At 42.8% G+C, this 22,692-nt stretch overlaps 1 protein-coding gene across 1 annotated transcript in view; it reads right to left on the bottom strand.

Annotated features, from left to right (window-relative positions):
* Nucleotides 1-10,951: 10,951 nt before the first annotated feature.
* disc1 (DISC1 scaffold protein) overlaps nt 10,952-22,692 on the bottom strand; it is a 96,934-nt gene continuing 85,193 nt past the window's right edge. The window contains exon 14 of the mRNA XM_059645557.1: nt 10,952-17,984. Within this exon, the coding sequence (XP_059501540.1) occupies nt 17,868-17,984 (117 nt within the window). The 3' untranslated portion in view covers nt 10,952-17,867. The remainder of the gene's footprint in view (nt 17,985-22,692) is intronic.

Genomic DNA, 22,692 nt, shown 5'->3' with positions numbered 1-22,692 from the left:
AGCATAGCCATTGGACTGATTCTGGTGAATGTTTGGAAGGATGGAAGCATTGAGGTCAGTCTGGATCAATACAATTGGTCAGGAAAACTTTTCAGCGAAACTGGTTACATTAACACCATCTCTGAATATGGTCCTCTTTTAATAAATTGCCTTCCCGATTTCATGCTGTACCTGCACATCATGTGACTCATATACGAGAACACCTAAATCCCTCTGCAACTTGGAATTCTGTAGTCAATCTCTGTTTAAGTTAGAAAAAAAGTGTCTTTTTAGTTTATGGATTTTTACTTACGAAATGAAAAAAAAATGTTTTAATACTAAGGATTGCAAGAAGATTGCCGAAAGTCTGTAACTGACATTCATTGTAGACACTGATTATGCAACTGCTGTTTTCAGCAGTCGATGAAGTACACAGAGAAGATACAGAGAAGTAAAATAAAAACCGAAACGACTGTGGATGCTGTAATCAGAAATAAAACTATAGACTGCTGAGATAGCTTAGCAGATCAGACAGCTTCTGTGGAGAGAAATCAGAGTAAATGTTTTGGGTCGAGTGACCCTTCTCAGAACAGAGAAGTTATCAGATCTCCACCAAGAGCTGTGTCTGTTCTTTACAGCAAACCCACATTATGCCTTAGGTAAACCAGTCTAGTTTTCCTCCAGCAGTTTCTGCAGGTCATGACTTTTTTTATTATTAAGTCAGAGATCTTTTATAAGTGTGAACCACCATCCTGTGCCTGTGACAGGCAAGCAAAAGCATTTGGAGAAGAATGAGAAACAGCATTCTGATCAGCACAAGAACCATCTCAATAAATCCTATGAACAAAGATCACTGGTTTACCATTTTTCCCTCTGACCATTAACACCCACATTTTTACCCTTATCTGCATCGTTTGTGTGTGTCTATGTGTGTGTGCTGACTCTTGGAATAATGCAGGTTGAGTTTTAGTAAGGTGTAACAGATCCATAATCTGTTTTTTACTCTACCTGCCAAAAAGAACAATTTCACATCTTCTCGTGCTATATCCCATCTGCCAGATTTTTGTCCATCACCTTATTTATCCATATCTTTCTGTAGCTTCCTTATGCCTTTTTCACAATGTACTTTCCCACCTATCTTGATGCTGTGTATCTATGTCTCTTCATTGAAGTCATTGATGTAAATTGTAAAAATTTGAGGTCCCAGCACAAATAATCACACTCTGCTCATTGCATCTCGCCAATCAAGGACCCATTTAGGCATGTTATCTGCTTTCTACTATCCAGCTAATTTTCTATTCATGCTAATATATTTACCTTATACCATAAGTTTTTGTTTTCTACAATATTCTTTGTCTTATCTTGTCTAGAAAGCTACTTTATCTGGATATTTTTAATCAATGTAAAAGAAGAGTTACTATGTACAACTGAATGGGATGGGGGAAACGGCTAGAACCTGGTACTCTTGGTTCAGATGTGGAGACACCGCCAGTGTGCCACAGGGGTCTATCTACAACTATAGGCTCCCCTTTTGTCCTCAGCACATTTATCCTTCAAAAACCTCCTATAAATTGATTACACAAGATTTTGCCTTGATGACCTGGGCAGCACGGTGGCTCAGTGGTTAGCACTGCAGCCTCACAGCGCCAGGGACATGGGTTTGATTCCAGCCTCAGGCAACTGTCTGTGTGGAGTTTGCATGTTCTCCCCATGTCTGCATGGGTTTCCTCCCACAGTCCAAAGATGTGCAGGCTAGGTGGATCGGCCATGCTATATTGCCTGTAGTGTTCAGGGGTGTGTGGGTTATAGGGGGATGGGTCTGGGTGGGATACTTCAAGGGGCGGTGTGGACTTGTTGGGCCGAAGGGCCTGTTTCCACACTGTAGGTAATCTAATCTAAAAAAAACCTATACTGACTTTTTCTAATTACCTTGAGATTTTTCTACATGTACAAATATAGTTCCTTATTAATCTCTTCGCTCAACAGACAAAATACAAATAATTTTTTATTTGATACCTCTGTCATTTCTTGAGTAGAAGGGATCTATTTGCTAATTTCCAGTCCAATTGAACCACTATTAACTTTTGAAAATGTGTTGATGTTCATTTACTACCCCATTATAAAGCCCCTTTTAGGACCACAGGATGAAATACATCCAGACCTGGAGACTTGTCAACCTACAGTTTGCGCAGTATCATATCCATCGTGATTGTAATGTTGCTAAGCTCATCTCTCCCTTTCACCTCCTAATTTTCAGTTATTACTGGGAAGTTTTATAGCCTCTACAGGGAAGACGGAAGAAAAATATTTGTTCATCATTTCCTTATCATCTGCTATTAACTCACAATTCTCACTGTCTAAAGGATCAACACTCACTCTACTTATTTTTTTTTACTTTTTAAGCACCTATAAAATCTTGTTACCCGCTTTTACATTCTTGACCAGCTTCTTCACACATAGTAATTTCTGCCCAAATTAACATTTTCATCATTCTCTGTCATTCTTCACATTCTGCCACATATCTTTGTGCAATTATGTGTTTTCCTAAGTTTGATGCTTTAGCTAATCACAATAGATGGATCTTTCTTCTAAAATCTTTCATAAGCATTAGGACTATACATATTATGAGTATTCTGAAATATCCCCTTAAATTTTTGCCATTGTGACTACTGGTCTATTACCAAGCAAGCATGCCAGTTCACTTTAGCTAGCCCAGCTTCCACGACCATGGAATGGCTCTTATTTAGAATCAGAATTTTAGAATCAACCTTCTCCTTTGCAAACTGGATGTAAAATTTACTCGAATTGCTACCTATTCGTGCCTGAACTCTGAGGCTAAAATTAATCCTGTCACAATATGTAATACCAAATCTTAACAGAACCTGCTCTCTGATCAGTTCCAAAAACATGCTGCTCTAAAAAGCCACCTCAAAAGCATTTTATTAACTCCTTATGTAGACTATTACTGGAAATCTAATTTTTCCAGTTTAAATAGATTTAGGTCACCCATGATTATTACTGTCCCATTATCACAAGCACCCAGATCCAAAACAAGGATGCTTTGTTGCAATTATACAGGGCATTGGTGAGGTCACATCTGGAATACTGCATGCCTTCCTGGAATCTAGTGAGTTCTGGAATATTTTGACAGTTGTTTCTATTATCTCTTCTTTTAAATGTCATTTCCTTTACAATCCTTAGAGAAACAGACTATCAGGTTCTGGAGACTTGTTTTCCTTCAGGCCAATTAGTTTGTCAAATATTTTGTATCTCTTACTAAAGACTGCTATATTTCCTCCCACTTACACCTTGCTTATCTGATAACTTTGGGATATTTATTGTATTCTCCACCATAAAGACTGATGCAAAATATTGATTTAAATTATTTATCATTTGCCTGTACCGTGTTATCAATCCCCCAGTTGCATTCTCCAAGGGTTCCACATTCATTTTAGCTACTGTCTTTCAATATACCACAGAAACACTTGTTATCTATTTTTATATTGCTTTCCAATTTTCTTGCATAATCAATTTTTAAATTTTCTCCATTTTTATTAGTTTTCTTAGTCATCTCCTGTGAGTTCCTGAAAAATTCTTAATCCTCTAGCCCATCACTAGCTTTTGTTACCTCCATGCTTTGTTTTTTGGTTGGATATTTTCCTTGATTTTCATTGTTAACCATATTGGGCTTATCCCTTTCATCAAGTCCTTCTTTTTGGTGGGAATAAATTATCTGCCACTGTTCATCCACTGAACATCCTCTTGATCTATTTTTCCAGACTGCTTTAAAAAAACTCTTCTTCAGACCTCTAATTGCCCTTATTTCAGTTGAAGACACTGATTTGAGGCTGGCGTCGCATGTCTTCAAACTGAATTTCACATTCTACTGTCATGTGATGCTACCCTCTGCAGGTTCCTTTATTATGAGAGCTCTTCTTAATCATATCTCAATTCACATTATTAGAGCTGAAATAGCCTGTTCCTGGATAGATTCTGCAACAAAGATAATGGGAACTGCAGATGCTGGAGAATTCCAAGACAATAAAATGTGAGGCTGGATGAACACAGCAGGCCAAGCAGCATCTCAGGAGCACAAAAGCTGACGTTTCGGGCCTAGACCCTTCATCAGAGAGGGGGATGGGGAGAGGGAACTGGAATAAATAGGGAGAGAGGGGGAGGCGGACCGAAGATGGAGAGTAAAAAAGATAGGTGGAGAGAGTGTAGGTGGGGAGGTAGGGAGGGGATAGGTCAGTCCAGGGAAGACGGGCAGGTCAAGGAGGTGGGATGAGGTTAGTAGGTAGCTGGGGGTGCGGCTTGGGGTGGGAGGAAGGGATGGGTGAGAGGAAGAACCGGTTAGGGAGGCAGAGACAGGTTGGACTGGTTTTGGGATGCAGTGGGTGGGGGGGAAGAGCTGGGCTGGTTGTGTGGTGCAGTGGGGGGAGGGGACGAACTGGGCTGGTTTAGGGATGCAGTAGGGGAAGGGGAGATTTTGAAACTGGTGAAGTCCACATTGATGCCATATGGCTGCAGGGTTCCCAGGCGGAATATGAGTTGCTGTTCCTGCAACCTTCGGGTGGCATCATTGTGGCACTGCAGGAGGCCCATGATGGACATGTCATTTAGAGAATGGGAGGGGGAGTGGAAATGGTTTGCGACTGGGAGGTGCAGTTGTTTGTTGCGAACTGAGCGGAGCTGTTCTGCAAAGCGGTCCCCAAGCCTCCGCTTGGTTTCCCCAATGTAGAGGAAGCCGCACCGGGTACAGTGGATGCAGTGCACATCTGCCAATGTGGTATACTGCATCCACTGTACCCGGTGCGGCTTCCTCTACATTGGGGAAACCAAGCGGAGGCTTGGGGACCGCTTTGCAGAACACCTCCGCTCAGTTCGCAACAAACAACTGCACCTCCCACTCGCAAACCATTTCCACTCCCCCTCCCATTCTCTAGATGACATGTCCATCATGGGCCTCCTGCAGTGCCACAATGATGCCACCCGAAGGTTGCAGGAACAGCAACTCATATTCCGCCTGGGAACCCTGCAGCCATATGGCATCAATGTGGACTTCACCAGTTTCAAAATCTCCCCTTCCCCTACTGCATCCCTAAACCAGCCCAGTTCGTCCCCTCCCCCCACTGCACCACACAACCAGCCCAGCTCTTCCCCCCCCACCCACTGCATCCCAAAACCAGTCCAACCTGTCTCTGCCTCCCTAACTGGTTCTTCCTCTCACCCATCCCTTCCTCCCACCCCAAGCTGCACCCCCAGCTACCTACAAACCTCATCCAACCTCCTTGACCTGTCCGTCTTCCCTGGACTGACCTATCCCCTCCCTACCTCCCCACCTATACTCTCTCCACCTATCTTTTTTATTCTCCATCTTCGGTCCGTCTCCCCCTCTCTCCCTATTTATTCCAGTTCCCTCTCCCCATCCCCCTCTCTGATGAAGGGTCTAGGCTCGAAACGTCAGCTTTTGTGCTCCTGAGATGCTGCTTGGCCTGCTGTGCTCATCCAGCCTCACATTTTATTGTCTTAGATTCTGCAACAAATTGCTTTAAGACACAATCCCTGATGCACTCTCCGCAAATTCATCCTCCACGTTATCCTCACCTATCTGATTTGTCCAGTCAAAATGCGGATTAAAATCATCCACCATAATTGTAGTGCCGTTCTTTACGTGCCTTCATTTTTTTCCCCAATTTATACTTTTACTACAGTGAATCAACTCTTTGGAGGGGCTATAGAGGACTCCCACCCATGTCTTTTTCACTTACTATTCCTTATTTCCACACAAACTGCTTCCACGCATGTAAGAATTTCTTCTCTCAGAAGTTTGAGAATCTTTGGAAATCCTTTCCATATAGATCTAGGGGGGCACAGTCCTTGTACATATTTAAGGCTGAGATTAATAGATTCTTGATCAGTCGGGGAATCAAAGTTTACGAGGAAAAGGCAGGCAGGTGGATGTGAGGAATGTTGGATTAGCCACGATCCTATTGAATGGCGGTGCACCTTGAGAGGTGAAACAACCTACTCCTATTCCTTGTTTTAGTGGTCTTATACTATGATCTGTTGCACCAATATCACTACTCACCACTGCACTCATACCTTCTCTCATTAACAATGCTTTCCCACTTCCTTTTCCTGTTTTTCCAGAACATCAAATATCCTCAAATATTGAGTTTCCAGCCAAGGTCACTCTGCTATCAAATCATATTAATTTATTTCTATTTGTCAACTCATCTATCTTGTCACAAATACTGTGCATATTCAGATAAAGAGTCTATATGTTGACTTTTTTACTTTCTTTTTGGTCTTAGATTCTGTAATACTGTATTGCTTACATGTTTACCCATTCCAGTCACATTTTGATTATTGTTTGTTATTGCTTGCCTCTTCACTACCATGCACCCCTGCTCTAGCTTTTTAAGTAGTTTTAAATGTTTCCTTAAGTCAAACCTGTACCAGTCATTGGGTGCAGCACCAGAAATAGCAGGCCTTAATTTCTAAAGTCATCAAAGAAGTTAAAGATTTTACAAGAACATTCAAAATTCTGCAATTTACGTGTCTTTTTACAACGCAGTTTACAGAAAGCATAGACTGGTTTTCTATACTTAACAAGAATAACTACTTCAGAGAAATAAATAGGTTTTAGCTACAGCCAAATGATTATGAACCTCAGAGATATAACCCCACTAGTTAAAGCTCTAAACCCCGTATAAATGTCTCCACACACACAAACACACACAGGCAGGCATAGACAAAAATATTGGCGTTATGGGTGGAGTTAAAAACTGAGAAGACAGTTTAATAGTTCCCTGCCCGTTTCTCCAACTACACAACAGCCTCTTCACTCCTATTAGTCTTGTACTCAAAAGAAGAGAACAGTGTAGTCTAGACATTCATATATTTAAAATCCTGTTCTTTCATTTTATCCCAATCTCCTGGTACTCAAGAACCTGCAAGCCCCAAAATCCTTTCCAGGCAGGAAGTGGTATTGTTTAATGAGGCACAGCGTTAGAAGTGATGTGGACTTGTGCCACTGTGTGATTGTGGGAAATGAACTGCCTCCCAGCAAGAATCTACTGGGAGTTAAAGCTGATCCATATATCTACTTATTCATTTCTCAACATTACAAGTATTTTGTGTAAATGGTTTCTCCTGCTCCTGGCCTTAAATCTCTCATGTGTCATGTCTGTGTCTATCTTTTCTGCTCCATTCATTTATAATATTAAACACTCCAATCAAATTGTATCTTAATCTCCTCTGTTCTAACAAAAATGTTGCAGCATTTCGAGCCTTTATTCATATTTATGTGCCATGCCAGGCAGAATCTGAATAAATCTGCTGTATTCCTTCCCAATGTGTTGATCAAAAATGCATCCAATACTCTTAATTGCAATTGTCTTCAGGTTTTATATAAATTCAGAATTGCATGTTATACAGTTTATATATTCTGCTATAGATTTCATCATTCAATCAGCTTTTTTGTTTATCTAATCTACTTGTGTGCTATACTTAATGTCTTATAAACCTGAAGTTCCAAATCCCTCTGCTCTTCCACGATACTTAGAATATAACTTTTACATGTTAAAACATATCACCTACATTTACCAACATTGAATTTTATTTGTTGCTATTCTGCTCAGCACATCACTTTATTGAAATCCTCTTGCAGCCTCCTATATTATCTGAAAATTTGGACATAATATATTCTAACCATGATTAAAATAATCTTGAATCTGTTCTTTTTTGGGCTATGATTTTACTATTTATGTTCACAGAACCTTTTATTATTTGTATTCTCAACCAGTCTTCCTTTATTGTTCATTACCTTTCCAATTTCCTTTTGTCATCTATTCAGTATGGAGCCTGATTATAAGCCAGTATATGAACAGCACATACAATTGTAATTGAATAATATCAAGCAAAAATGTCATTGGTTTCATCCAAGCTATGCTATCGATGCCCCTGCAGGAACTGGCAGCCAAAGCTGTTGAATAATGTTTATTGTAATATTTTCTATAAGGTGAATTAAGCTTGTTTAAATCATTTAAGGCTTCCCAAATCTTAATTAACCCAAGTATGAACAAAGACACAACCACAAGATATTTTCCAACAGAAACAAATAGTGTTGAGTAAGAAGTATAAAAATAAACGTGGAGAAATTGGCAATTAATAGCAATCATGTTGTGATTTGTGCAAGTTAAGTTAGAATGTTCACACAGGAGCAAAATGAATAGAAGAAAGAAATAATGGACTTCACATTTGGCTCAAAAGGTTTTTACGGCAACCTGCGTCAGACAACAATGACTTTTTCTGAAAGATACATATGATGCATAGATGAATGTCTAGTCTTTAGTCATAAATTATCAATACTAATGAGATGAACTGTCTGTGAATTGTAACTCAAAAACAATGTATAATGAGCAGGAAAAAACCCACTGGCCTTTCCTGTCTATCCTACAGAGCTGCCATGTGTGGTATACTGCATCCATTGTACCCGGTGTGGCTTCCTCTACATTGGGAAAACCAAGCGGAGACTTGGGGACCGCTTTGCAGAACACCTCCGCTCGGTTTGCAATAAACAACTGCATCTCCCAGTCGCAAACATTTCCACTCCCCCTCCCATTCTTTAGATGATATATCCATCATGGGCCTCCTGCACTGCCACAATGATGCCACCCGAAGGTTGCAGGAACAGCAACTCATATTCCGCCTGGGAACCCTGCAGCCCAATGGTATCAATGTGGACTTCACAAGCTTCAAAATCTCCCCTTCCCCCACCGCATCCCAAAACCAGCCCAGTTCGTCCCCTCCCCCCACTGCACCACACAACCAGCCCAGCTCTTCCCCTCCACCCACTGCATCCCAAAACCAGTCCAACCTGTCTCTGCCTCCCTAACTGGTTCTTCCTCTCACCCATCCCTTCCTCCCACCCCAAGCCGCACCTCCATCTCCTACCTACTAACCTCATCCAACCTCCTTGACCTGTCCGTCTTCCCTGGACTGACCTATCCCCTCACCTATACTCTCCTCTCCACCTTTCTTCTTTTCTCTCCATCTTCGGTCCACCTCCCCCTCTCTCCCTATTTATTCCAGAACCCTCACCCCATCCCCCTCTCTGATGAAGAGTCTAGGCCCGAAACGTCAGCTTAATTTCAGTACATTGTTTGAGACTGAGGGCCCTGGTTATCCGTAAACTACCGAGTTAAAATGATTTGCCACCCTGGCAGAATCTATTCCTCTCACAGTTCTTTAAACCTCTCTCAAATCCCTCCAAATCTATTCTTAAGGGCAGATTCCACCTCTTTGAGCCTATCTTGGTCACTAAGACACTTTAAATGAGGTACTGATCTTGTGTGCATCCTTTCCAAAATCTAATGTTATCCTACCATGTGCTGCCAAAGTTCTCTTAGGGCTGGCCAAAACCTTATTCATGACCAAAACAGCATGTTTTATCTTACAGTCAAGTGCTTCATAAATACACCCCAAACATCTTACTTGTTCTAGCCATTCTTCATGGTATTGGTCATGAACCCTTAGAGAACTATACATAAAACATCCAAATCTTTAATAATTTTCCCTGAAAGGAGAGTGTTCATCATTTACAGTGTAGACATGTATAACATTCACTTTTTGAAGTCAAATACCATTTGCCAATCACGAGCCCGATTTCTCAGGCCATCCAGAATAGCTTATAGTAGGCTGCAATCCTGACCCTGGAACATATATCAGTATTCATCTCAAGAACTCTGTTCATTCATTCAACACCTCCATCTAAAATCGTTCATGAAAGCTGTAAACAGCAATGAACTGACACCAATCCCTTAAGCACACCGTTGGTGACTGGTTTCCAAGCAGATCTGCATATACTTCCTATCATAAAGTTTCCAGCAAGTTCCCAAAATAGCACAATAGGTAGTAATCAATATTAGAGGCTTTGATTGTGTGGAGAAGCTTCTTATGTGGTATCTTATCAATATATTTTTGGAAGTCTAGACATGCAACGGATGTTGGGTCTCCCTCATCCACTATCTTGGAAACTTTACCTTACAATACAATCAAGATAATAGGATATTATTGGAAACCACGTTCCTGATACGAATCCCTCCATCTAATCAGCCATGTATTGCATCACTGACACCATATAGTATTTTTCCTATGATTGATGCAAAAACCAAAAAGTCAACAAGTTGTTCAGATCGGTCATATATTAATGTTCATGACCCAACCAATTAAGCACGTAATGGTGGACAAACCTTAGGCGCATGGATTTCAGCCACAATCTGAGACGTCAAATTACATCAAAAGTATAAACATGGACAAAAACTGAAACTGCAAATTTGAATAAGGAAGAATAGGAAAAGTTACTAGGGTGTTACTATTGATAAGAAGAGAATTCAAACAAAATTTTGGGAACATTACACTTAGATCATAAAAGAGCAAAATCATTCCATATGTTAAACAAAGTTTGCTTCAAGGATAATTTCCAAGTAATTTTCTTTCTGGGTGAGAAGGAATATCTTTCTCTATGCAGAAATTAAATGAGTGAACAATCTGATTGTATTTTCGAAGCAAGAAGTGAGGAATATTAATTTCCTTTGTCAACACCTTCCAAACCTGTGACCTCTATCACACGAAAAGACAAGGGAAGCAGGTGCTGGTTCCTTCCAATCTTTTTTTCAAAAAATCCTCTTTAAGAAAATATCCTGCTTACTTAATTCTCCTCTCTATGGCTCTTGCTATATTCCACAACAATCAAATTCTTACACAGAATGCAGAGCTACCAAATCCAAAAGACAAAAATTACATTCAAAACTTTGATAACAAATAAAGAAACATAAGATTTCTATAATCAACTAGGAGCATAAAGTGTATATTTTACGATACATGTTTGATAACACTCAAAAACTCTTTGTATAGTTCTTACAGTTTATTACGTGTTCTTATTGGTATAAAACATACTTGACAAATAATTTCTGTAGTCCACGAACGAATTTCATAGTTTACAATTAGTTGTATTCTAAGAGTTGCAAATACGTATTATACAAATTTAACTACTTCTCTATAACAGTAAGAATCTGTCAATCCTTGTCGATTCTTGAGCTGCCTATCATATGATTATCGATGGTTAGAAAACACATTTTGAGTGGATTATAAATACTTGTGACAGAAAGGTTTTTCAGAAATTTATTAATAGTTACAACACCATAAAATTTTAATAAGTAGTTTATCATAAGCTCTCAAAAATATTCATTTATTTCATTTTGCTGACCAAGAGGGTGTGAATGAACAAAACAGACATATGGCATTTATGGTGGACATGGAATCTAAATGGTTTAATAAATTTCATGAATTTATAGAGTGTAGATGGCACTCATATTTGTCCCTAATCTCCCACAGCAGGTGAGTGAAGGTTTTTAGTAGTAGAAAGTCTTTACTAGTACCAGTGTCTAAGTTCAACTTGACCACCCACCCTCTGAGATAATCACTTTCTTCTACCACTTTGTAGCAGTGCTAAGAGTGGTGCAGACTGAGCTGTCTCAACTAGCTCCTTCACATTGACAGCAATGCCTCACTCCACCTGTCAGTGAACAATAGTCTTTCTTTTCTAGTTCCATATATTCAAAAATATTGAATTGCTTAAATGTAATCTGTGGCTCAGTGGATAGCACTTTAGCCTGAGTCAGAAGGTAATAGGTTCAAGAATGTCTTGAATACAAAACTTAGGCTGACACTCAATGCACCAAAGTGTTGCACCTTACAGATGAGATATTAAACTGAAATTTCTCTTCATTGGATCTAAAAGATCTCATGGCACTATCTGAAGAAAAGCTGAGGCGTAATCCCTGCTGTCTGGTCCAACATTTTGTTCCTCAAACAATCTCTTAAACAGACTATGTGCTCATTATTTAATCGCTGTTTATGGGAGCTTGCTGTTTATAACCTGACTACTGCATTTCCTATATTATGTCAGTCACAACAATTCAAGAACAGTGTTGCATCTTTGGGACATCAGAGGTCATTAAAAAGGTTCCAGTCTTTCTTTAACTAGTTGTTGTTCTGTCAGATGTTCTTGCAGAAATGGGGTACACTTCCAAAACCTACAGCAGAACTGCATTGCTCTCCCACTAAGCAGCAATAAACCTATCAGCAATAGCTCTGATACTTCAAATCCCACCTGTCCAGCAATTATGGTGCAGCAGGTGAGTCATCGATTTAGAGAATATTCCCAGCTCATGACTGATCTAACAATTGGAAAAAAATTCCAATTGCATCCTTCTGACTGTTTTTCCCTTGTTGTCTCCCTTTTCTTGGTATCTGCAGCCACTGATCTGATTCCTTTCAATTCTTTGAAATTACTTACATGGACATTTCCTGTGCCTTGCCTCTTTTGTACATCTTCCATTTACTAGCTCATCTGATCCTTTCTTAGTCTTGTATCAAGAATTATGTGTAAAAGTTGTGATTGATGAATGTGATCATAGAATATTAACTCACCTGTTTCACCTGTACATATATCACACAACTATATAGGTATAGAACATTCTCAATGCTTAGGGTGGAATTGTCTGGTAACTGTAACATTGTTGGCAATACAACTGGAAGTGCACAAGATCTTTGCTTGCAGGTAGATGGCTAGCCATGTGTGAATCTCACTGCAGCCAGCTGTCTAGTTACCCACAGTCAAGGAACCAACAAATCTTGCAGAACGAATAGGCCGGGAGTGTACACCTCTGCCAATACTTCCCTGGGCTGAAGGTTTAAGTGTCATACTTAAAAAGCACATAGTATTCATTTTCTGCAAGCTAGGTGCATCATTCTCATTATCATAAAAAGTTTGAGAATACTAACTGCTGTCAACACCTTTCCATGCACCATCTGGATCCCTGAAGCTGCTGGCATCTCATATCAGAGCCCAGTTTCTTCTCTCTCAGGCTACCTGACCACAGTGTTCTATTTCCCACAGGTGGCAGCAGGAGACTTTTCTGCTTCACCAATGTGACCTGGGTGGAGGCTACAGTAGAGGTTAGTGGCTCTGGTGTCCTTACAAGATCTTGGGACAAGGGCAAAGAAAAACTGACAACATCCTGAACTTCCAATGGTAAGTGGTACCATGTAGTCATGCAAAGTGCCATACATAAGGGTATCAAGCAATGTGAATGTGTCAGTGCAGAGGGATGCCAGTTAGAAATTTTGGTTGCAAGTTCCATCATTTGTTGGAAGATGTGGACTGATGCATTAGGAACAGAGAATTATCAAGTGAGGGAGGCTGGAATGTAATGAGCATGCCCTTCTACCCTTCCCTAGACAGAGTGTCCACCCCAACTGCCCAAGTGATAATCCTGGCTTGCAAGGAATGAATGAATGCCTGTCTGGGTTCCCTTTAGATACTGTGCTAAGAACTTTAATCCCATAACGTAATAATACTAATGTGATTTCTTGCCCAATCCAGCCACAAAATTCATTGTGCTCCTTGTACATGCACGACATGAGCCTGCAACTGTTCAATTTCATGAGAATAGACAGTATACCCAAACAGGTGCAAATTTGAATGCCCATTGCCAAACAAAACATTCTGTCCCTTGTTATAGCTCGTAGCCTCAAGAACAGTTTACTCTATTAACTTTTGCTTTAACAATGAATTTTCAACATTAAGGGCTGGTATCATCCAGTGTTGATGTGGAAAATATGGATCTTTTGTCAGCAGCCAGTATTCTGGGTGCTGACTGTCAGTGTTAGAAACACAGGTTTCTTTAAAGGTAAACCAGACCCCTCGGGGACAATGTTTGTTAATTCAGTCAGTGACATGAGTAATGTGGAGGTGGTTTATTAAATAATTATCATCACAGAATCCATAGAATTCTAAATAATTAAAGCTAGGTTCTTCTGCACCCTTGAGGCATTTAGAGAAAGTCAAATACCATGGTACTTGGGTATATTATTTCCCCTCTCAACTCCTTTTTAATATAGCCCCTCCCTCTTTCACTATCCTTCCCTTTTGTTATTGTTGACTGCCCCGGTAAACACTGTTTGTACACACTGTATTTCTAAAGAAGGGTCCCAACCCGAAACATCAACTTTCCTGCTCCTCTGATGCTTCCACACCTTCTGTGTTCCTCCAGCTCCACGCTGTGTGTTGTCTCTGACTCCAGCATCTGCAGTCCTCGCTATCTCCAATTGTTTGTAGATTGCTATTTTAACTTGTGACATGGGTGACTTGGTAGTGATTCATAAAAGAACAGAGCTGGGTTTTTCCCCACTAGCGAGGTTGGCTTCTGGACAGGTTGCAGAAGAGAAAAGTGGAAACGAGTGTTGGTGCAAATTACAAATTTCTGATAATACTCTTGTAAATCTCTGCCAGTCTTCGGCTGTCTAATTCAACATATGAATATTGGTCTGTTAAACGCTGCCTGGATCACTTGAAGAAGCACTATTCATAACTTTTGCTTCTATTAGAAATTGTGAAATTGCCTTGAAACCAGACCAAAAGCAAACACTTTATAAAATATGGAGCGAATGTAGTCTTCCTTTTCTGTATAGAGTGCCCTTGTGCATCACAACTGAACTTACAATTCAAGATAAGTTAGTTTTACTAATTTCATCAGAATATTCTTCAGGCTGTTATAAAAGACTAAGTGGTGTCTCCTTGATACATGCAGGCATTATATTATGGCCCCAGCACTGGGCTCAATTTTATGAATATTTGATCCTGAAGCTAACGTAGCAGATATATTATGAATATACCAAAATGTATTCTTTATGGCACCACCTGCACCATCTTCTTCCTTAGGCTGCAATCTAGGGATCTAGCTTTCGTGATCCAGCAAAATGTTTTATTTTCGTTTTGTCTGTACGAAGATTTGACGAATGTAAGACAACACTACTTTATCTTGGGTTTTTGACAACGAAAATTGATTCACCTTTTAAAAAAGTTTACCTTTCAGAACAGTAGAAATATTTGAAATGTTTCCAATTGTCTGCACAGGACACATTGAAAGCTGTAAATTAGATTTGATTTTTCTACCTTTGTCTCTTGCATGACAAAACCAAATTGGGATTCAGGGTGAGCTGGCAACTGGATACAAAACTGGCTTGGTTGTTGAAGACAGAAAGTTACAGTGCAAGTGTGCTTTTCGAATGGAAATCAGTAAATAGTGATGTTCCACAGGGATCGGTGCTTGGACTTTTGTCATTTTTATACATAAAACAGCATATATAAAAATGAGATAACGAAGTGTGCAGCTGGATGAACACAGCTGGCCAAGCAGCATCTTAGGAGCACAAAAGCTGACGTTTCGGGCCTGGACCCTTCATCAGAAAAGGGGGATGGGGAGAGGGTTCTGAAATAAATAGGGAGAGGGGGGAGGCAGATCAAAGATGGACAGAGGAGAAGATAGGTGGAGAGGGGACAGACAAGTTAAAGGGGCGGGGATGGAGCCTGTAGAGGTGAGTATAGGTAGGGAGGGGATAGGTAAGTCCGTGGAGGACGGGCAGGTCAAGGGGGCGGGATGAGGTTAGTAGGTAGGAAATGGAGGTGCAGCTTGAGGTGGGAGGAGGGGATAGGTGAGAGAAGAACAGGTTAGGGAGGCAGGGATGAGCTGGGCTGGTTTTGGGAAGCAGTGGGGGGAGGGGAGATTTTGAAGCTTGTGAAATCCACAGTGATACCATTGGGCTCCAGGGTTCCAAGCGGAATATGAGTTGCTGTTCCTGCAACCTTCGGGTGGCATTGTTGTGGCACTGCAGGAGGACCAGGATGGACATGTCATCTAATGGGAGGGGGAGTTGAAATGGTTCGCGACTGGGAGGTGCAGTCATTTATTGCAAACCGAGCGTAGGTGTTCTGCAAAGTGGTCCCCAAGCTTCCGCTTGGTTTCCCCGATGTAGAGGTAGCCACAACGGATACAGCGGATGCAGTATACCACATCGGCAGATGTGCAGATGAACATCTGCTTGAAGTGGAAAGTCTTCTTGGGGCCTGGGATGGGGGTGAGGGAGGAGGTGTGGGGGCAAGTGTAGCATTTCCTGTGGTTGCAGGGGTAAGTGCTGGGTGTGATGGGGTTGGAGGGAAGTGTGGACCAGACAAGGGAGTTGTGGAGAGAGTGGTCCTTCCAGAAAGCAGACAAGAGTGGTGATGGAAAAATGTCTTTGGTGATGGGGTCGGATTGTAGATGGCAGAAGTGTCAGAGAATGGTGCGTTGGATCCGGAGGTTGGTGGGGTGATATGTGAGGACGAGGGGGATTCTCTTTTTGCGGTTATTGCGGGGACGGGGTGTGAGGGATGAGTTGCGGGAAATGCAGGACACATGGTTGAGGGCGTTCTCGACCACTGCGGTTGGGAAGTTGCGGTCCTTGAAGAATGAGGACATCTGAGATGTGCGGGAGTGGAATGTCTCATCCTGGGAGCAGATGCGGCAGAGGCGAAGGAATTGGGAACAAGGGATGGAACTTTTGCAGGAAGGTGGATGGGAGGAGGTGTATTCTAGGTAGCTGTGGGAGTCGGTGGGCTTGAAATGGATACTGGTTTCTAGGTGGTTGCCTGAGATGGAGACAGAGAGGTCCAGGAAAGTGAGGGATGTGTTGGAGATGGTCTAGGTTGGGGTGGAAAGTGTTGGTGAAGTGGATGAACTGTTCGAGCTTCTCTTGGGAGCACAAGGCGACGCCGATACAGTCATCAATGTAATGGAGGAAGAGGTGGGGTTTAGGGCCAGTGTAGGTACAGGAGGAAAATGTAGGTAGTCTGATTAGTAAGCTTGTGGGTGACACCAAAATTTCGCAGTTGCAGATAGTGATGAGAATTGTCAAAGGGTACAGCGGATTTAGATAGATTGTAGATTTGGGCAGAGAAAGGAACAATAGGATTTAATTGAGACAATTTGAGATGATGCATTTTGAAAGCTACAATAAATAGCAGAACCCTCAGGAATTCCACATACAGAGGGATCTGGGCATACCGGTCCACAGATCCCTGAAAGTGGCAACACAGGTGGATAAAGTAGTCAAGAAGGCATACAGCACTGAATATAAACATTGGCAAGTAATGTTACAAATGTACAAAACTTTGGCTAGGCCAAATGTAGAATACTATGTGCAGTTCTGGTCGCCATACTACCACAAGGACGTGGATGCTTTGGAGAGGGTGCAGAGAAGATTTGCCAGCATGTTGCCTGGTTTGGAGGGTTTTAGTTATGAGAAGAGGTTGGACAAACTCGGATTGTTTTTACTGGAAAGTTGGAGACTGAGGTGAAACCTGATAGAGGTCTACAAAATTATGAGAGGCATAGACGAGGTAGATGGTCAGAGATCTTTTCCTATAGCGGGAAGGTCAACTACAAGACAGCACAGGTTCAAGGAGGGGGAAAGTTTAGGGGAGAAGTGTGGGGGAAAACGTTCACACAGAAGGGGGTGGGTGCCTGGAAAGCACTGCCAGTGCAGGTGGTAGAAGTAGCACATTAGCAACATTTAAGGTGTATCTTGATAGACACATGATGGGAGGCAAAAAGAAGGATAGAAAACACTCAAGGGCAATAAGTAGCGGGTCTAAGTAAGGATTGGGAATCAGTGCAGGCTTGGTGGGCTGGAGGGCCCATTACTGTGCTGTATTGCATTGTATTGTACGAATAGCTTCCTTACTTAAAATTGATATTAAAAACAGTTATAGATACAAGGCAATAAATATTAAACTATTAAATTTAAACACTGGCCTTTGAACTTTTGAAAACTAAATTAAGTGCATTATAGTAACCACATCATATTTTTGTAACCATGTGATTATTGAATTTGACTTCAGGATTTGCCAAGACATTGCACAGTTAACAAACTGTTGTCATATGGAATGTCATATGCCAACATCAGATACATCTGTCTTCAAATCATTACTTTCTTAGTCACCGGCTGTTGACTGTAAAACCTCCAAACTCCTCTTCTTCTTCAACAGGCAAAAGGTGTTTCAACATGGCCTGCAGGGTTTCTTTTATCATCTGGATTTGTCTCTGTAGATGCTGTGGGCAGTATTAAGGATGAAACATGAAGATGATTAGCAGTTACTTCCCACTCAAGTTACTAAGTGAATGGAAATGGCTCCATAAGTATCAGCAGGCACAGCTAAAATAAATGCACTTACAAAATAATTCTAAATATGTGATGATTAAGTAATTATTACCCTACATAAATACTTCTAATTTTACTATTGGTTCATTCTATATTTATTAATTTGTTTAACAGATATGAATTTCTCACCAATGAGTCAAACTTATTTCATGTCAAAAACATCTTTTAAACATCCTTGATGTTCAATAGTCAACTGACAGCAAGACAAAAAGTATACAATTTTTAAAAATTCTGTAAGTTGGTGACTAAAGGCAGTCTGTATTACTGAGTAGATAAATTACAACGTCCAAAGAAGCGTAATAAAGATTAAGAACTTGCTGTTGTGTACTTTAAGTAATATAAACGAAACATCAAAGGAGCTTCATGGAAGCACAAGAAAACAATGGACACAGAGCAAACAAAGGTGTTCTTAGAAGTGGTGACCAGTCACTTCTTCAAAGAGGAGGATTCAAAAGATGGAAAGTTTGAAAGACAGGAAAGTAATTCCAGAATGTGGGGGTTAGATGGCTGAAAGTAAGGTCTACAATGGTAAGGAGAAGTGAAACCAGAATCAGTGAAATGGTATCAGAGATAGTAGGAACTGCAGATGCTGGAGAATCCAAGATAACAAGGTGTAGAGCTGGATGAACACAGCTGGCCAAGAAGCATCTTAGGAGCAGGAAAGCTGACCTTTTGGGCCTAGACCCTTCATCAGAACAGGGGGACGGGAAGAGGGTTCTGAAATAAATAGGGAGAGGGGGGAGGCGGATCGAAGATGGATGGAGGAGAAGATAGGTGGAAAGGAGACAGACAAGTCAAAGAGATGAGGATGGAGCACTAAAGGTGAGTGTAGATGGGGAGGTAGTGAGGAGATAGTTCAATCCAGGGATGATGGACAGGTCAAGGCGGCGGGATGAGGTTAGTAGGTAGGAAATGGGTGTGCGGCTTGAGGTGGGAGGAGGGGATAGGTGAGAGGAAGAACAGGTTAGGGAGGCAGGGACGAGCTGGGCTGATTTTGGGATGCAGTAGGGGGAGGGGAGATTTTGAAGCTTGTGAAATCCACATTGATACCAGTGGGCTGCAGGGTTCCCAAGCGGAATATGAGTTGCTGTTCCTGCAAACTTCGGGTGGCATCGCTGTGGCACTGCAGGAGGACCAGGATGGACATGTTGTCTGAGGAATAGGAGGGGGAGTTGAAATGGTTCGCGACTGGGAAGTGCAGTTTATTGCGAACTGAGCATAGGTGTTCTGCAAAGAGGTCCTCAAGCCTCCGCTCGGCTTCCCCGATGTAGAGGAGGCCACAGCGGATGCAGTATACCACATTTGGAGATGTGCAGATGAACATCTCCTTGATCTGGGAAGCCTTCTTGGAGCCTGGGATGGGGGTGAGGGAGGAGGCGTGGGGGCAAGTGTAGCACTTCATGCGGTGGCAGGGCAAAATGTCAGGTGTGGTGGGGCTGGAGGTGAGTGTGGAGTGGACAAAGGAGTCACGGAGAGACTGGTCCCTCTGGAAAGCAGACAAGGGTGGGGAGGGAAAAATGTCTTTGGTAGTGGGGTCAGGTTGCAGATGGCGAAAGTGTTGAAGGATGAGGGCTTTCTCGACCACTGCGGGGTGGAAGTTGCGGTCCTCGAAAAATGAGGACATCTGAGATGTATGGGAGTGGAATGCCTCATCCTGGGAGCAGATGCAGCAAAGGCGAAGGGATTGGGAAGAGGGGATGGCATTTTTGCAGGAAGGTGGGTGGGAAGAGGTGTATTCTAGGTAGCTGTGGGAGTCAGTGGGCTTGAAATGGATATCAGTTTCTAGGTGGTTGCCCAAGATGGAGATAGAGAGGTCTAGGAAGGTGAGGGAGGTGTTAGAGATAGTCCAGGTGAACTTAAGGTTGGGGTGGAAGGTGTCGGTGAAGTGGATGAACTGTTCGAGCTCCTTGTGGGAGCACAAGGCGGCGCCGATACAGTCATCAATGTAACAGAGGAGGAGGTGGGATTTCAGGCCAGTTTGGTATGGAAAAGGGATTGTTCCATGTAACATACAAAGAGGCTGGCATAGCTTGGGCCCATGCAGGTACCCATGGCCACCCCCTTTGTCTGTAGGAAGTGGGAGAAATTGAAAGAGAAGTTGAGGGTGAGAACGAGTTCGGCTAAGTGGATGAGGGTGTCAGTGGAGGGGGACTGGTCAGGCCTGCGGGACAGGAAGAAGCGGAGGGCCTTTAGGCCCTCTGCATGGGGAATGCAGGTGTAGAGGGACTGGATGTCCATAATAAAAATGAGGTGTTGGGGACCGGGGAATTGGAAGATCTGGAGGAGGTGGAGGGCATGGATGGTGTCATGGACGTAGGTAGGGAGCTCCTGGGCCAAGGGGGAGAAGATGGAGTTCAGATAGGTGGAGATGAGTTCAGCGGGGCAGGAGCTGGCAGAAACAATGGGTCAACCAGGGCAGGCAGGTTTGTGGATTTTGGTAAGGAGACAGAAGCAGGTGGTGCAGGGTTGGGGAATGGTGAGGTTGGAGGTTGTGGGTAGGATGATGAGGTTGTGGATAGTTTGGAAGATGATGGTTTGGTGCTCAGGGGTAGGGTAATGATCCAGGGGGTGGTAAGAGGTGGTGTTGGAGAGTTGGCGCCTGGCCTCAGCAATGTAGAGGTCAGTGTGCCATAGCACAACTGCGCCTCCCATATCCGTGGGTTTTATGGTGAGGTTGGGATTGGAGCAGAGGGAGCAGAGGGCTGCATGTTCTGCAGGGGAGAGGTTGGAGTGGGTGAGAGGGGTGGAGAGGTTAAGACGATTGATGTCTTACTGGCAGTTGGAGAAGAAGAGGTCGAGGGAGGGCAGGAGGCCTTGGAGTAGTGTCCAGGAGGAGGGCTAATGTTGGAGGCAGGAGGAGGGGTCAGTAGAGGGAGGGTTAGGTTCACAGTTAAAGAAGTAGCGTGGAGGCAAAGGTGGTGGAAAAACTGCTCAATGTCCAAACGTGACCGGTATTTGTTGATGTGCGGGTGGAGGGGGACAAAGGTGAGCCCCTTACTGAGGACTGGCCATTCATCCTCAGTCATGGGGAGGTCTGGGGGGATGGTGAAGACTCGGCAGGGCTCAGTGTTCCTGTCTCCTCTGGAGCTGCTGGCTGTGGAGGCTGTGGGCGGAGTGATGTCGGCATCGGCTGTGGGTGGAGTTGCGTCGGCGACGGCTGTGGGTGGAGTTGCATCAGCGGTGGTGGGTGGAGTTGCATTGGTGTCGGCTGTGGGCGCAGTTGTGTCGGTGTCAGCTGTGGGCGGGGTTGCATTGGCGTCAGTGGTGGGTGGAGTTCCATCAGTGTCAGCGGTGGGCGGAGTGGTGTCAGCGTCAGTGATGGGCGGAGCAGCATCAAAGGTGGGCGGAGCAGCATCAAAGGTGGGCGGAGCAAGGCAGGCAGCGGCAGCAGCAGTGACAGTAGTGTCTGTGGTGTTGGCCTCGGAAATGGAGGCGGTGGCTTCAGCAGCAAAAGCGTTCGCTGTCCCAATACATATTAGTTTAAAATCATGGCTCCGGAAAGACTTACAAGTTGGTCATTAATCATTAAACCACTCATACATGTAACCTAAAACTGACATGCCACTAGTTCAAAATCTAAACTCTAAAATAACTAATATTAGTATGCATAAATCACACACCTTACTTTGCACAGATTGAGTGGACAGCAAGTTAGCAGATGGATTAGAATGTGGGAAAATGTGAGGTTTTTTCGCTTTGATAGTAAGAGTGAAAAAGAGAATATTTATTAAAAGCATGCAATTTTCAATTGTTGACGTTCAAAGAGATTTGAGTATACTGTTACAAGGACCAGAGAAACTTAATATGCAAACGTAGCAAGCTGTTAGGAAATTGAATGTCCTTTTTTTGAAAAAGAACAAGAATGAGGAGGATTGCTATTGTTGTGCAAGGTTTTGCTTAGATCATGGCAAGGACTACTTAAAATCAGTTATGTAATTTGTCTTTGGCCCTGCCCACAGTTCATCTGCTGAAAAGTCTCATTGATGTCTTTGTCATCTTCAGACCCAACTATTCAGGTGCAAATCCTTCAACCTTACAAAAGCACAGCAAGTTAACATGCATATATAATAAGCAATCTGGAAGGTAACTGGTATACTAGCTTTTGTCACATTAGAAATAGAAGAGTAAAGAGGCCTTGCTATAATTATATATCACACTGGTAAGACCATGTCTGGGAGAACTATGTGTAGTTTTGGTTTTGTAACCTATAGAAGGATATTCTAGCCCTTGAGAGGGTGCAATTATGCAGGCAAACTGTTGCTTCACCTGGAAGGTATGTTTATGCCCTTGAATACTGGGGAAGGTGGAGGTAAATGGGCAGGTGTTGCTCCTTCACCGGTTACAGGGGAAGGTGCCATAAGGCTGTGGGGAGGTGTTGGGGGTGAAGGAAGTGTGGACTAGGATGTCCCTGAGGGAATGGATCCTGCGGAAGGCGGACAAGGGAGGGGAGGTGAGTATGTGTCTGGCAGTGGCATCTCACTGGAGGTGGCGGAAATGGCTCTGATGATCTTCTGGATGTGGATGCTGTTGGGATGGTAGGTGAGGATAAGGGGAACCTTACCACTGTTGCGGGAGGGAAGAGAAGGGGTGAGGGCAGAAGTG

This window comes from Stegostoma tigrinum, chromosome 4, assembly GCF_030684315.1.
Source record: "Stegostoma tigrinum isolate sSteTig4 chromosome 4, sSteTig4.hap1, whole genome shotgun sequence".
NCBI classification, from domain to species: Eukaryota; Metazoa; Chordata; class Chondrichthyes; order Orectolobiformes; family Stegostomatidae; genus Stegostoma; species Stegostoma tigrinum.
This window is presented reverse-complemented; position numbering and strand designations above follow the sequence as displayed.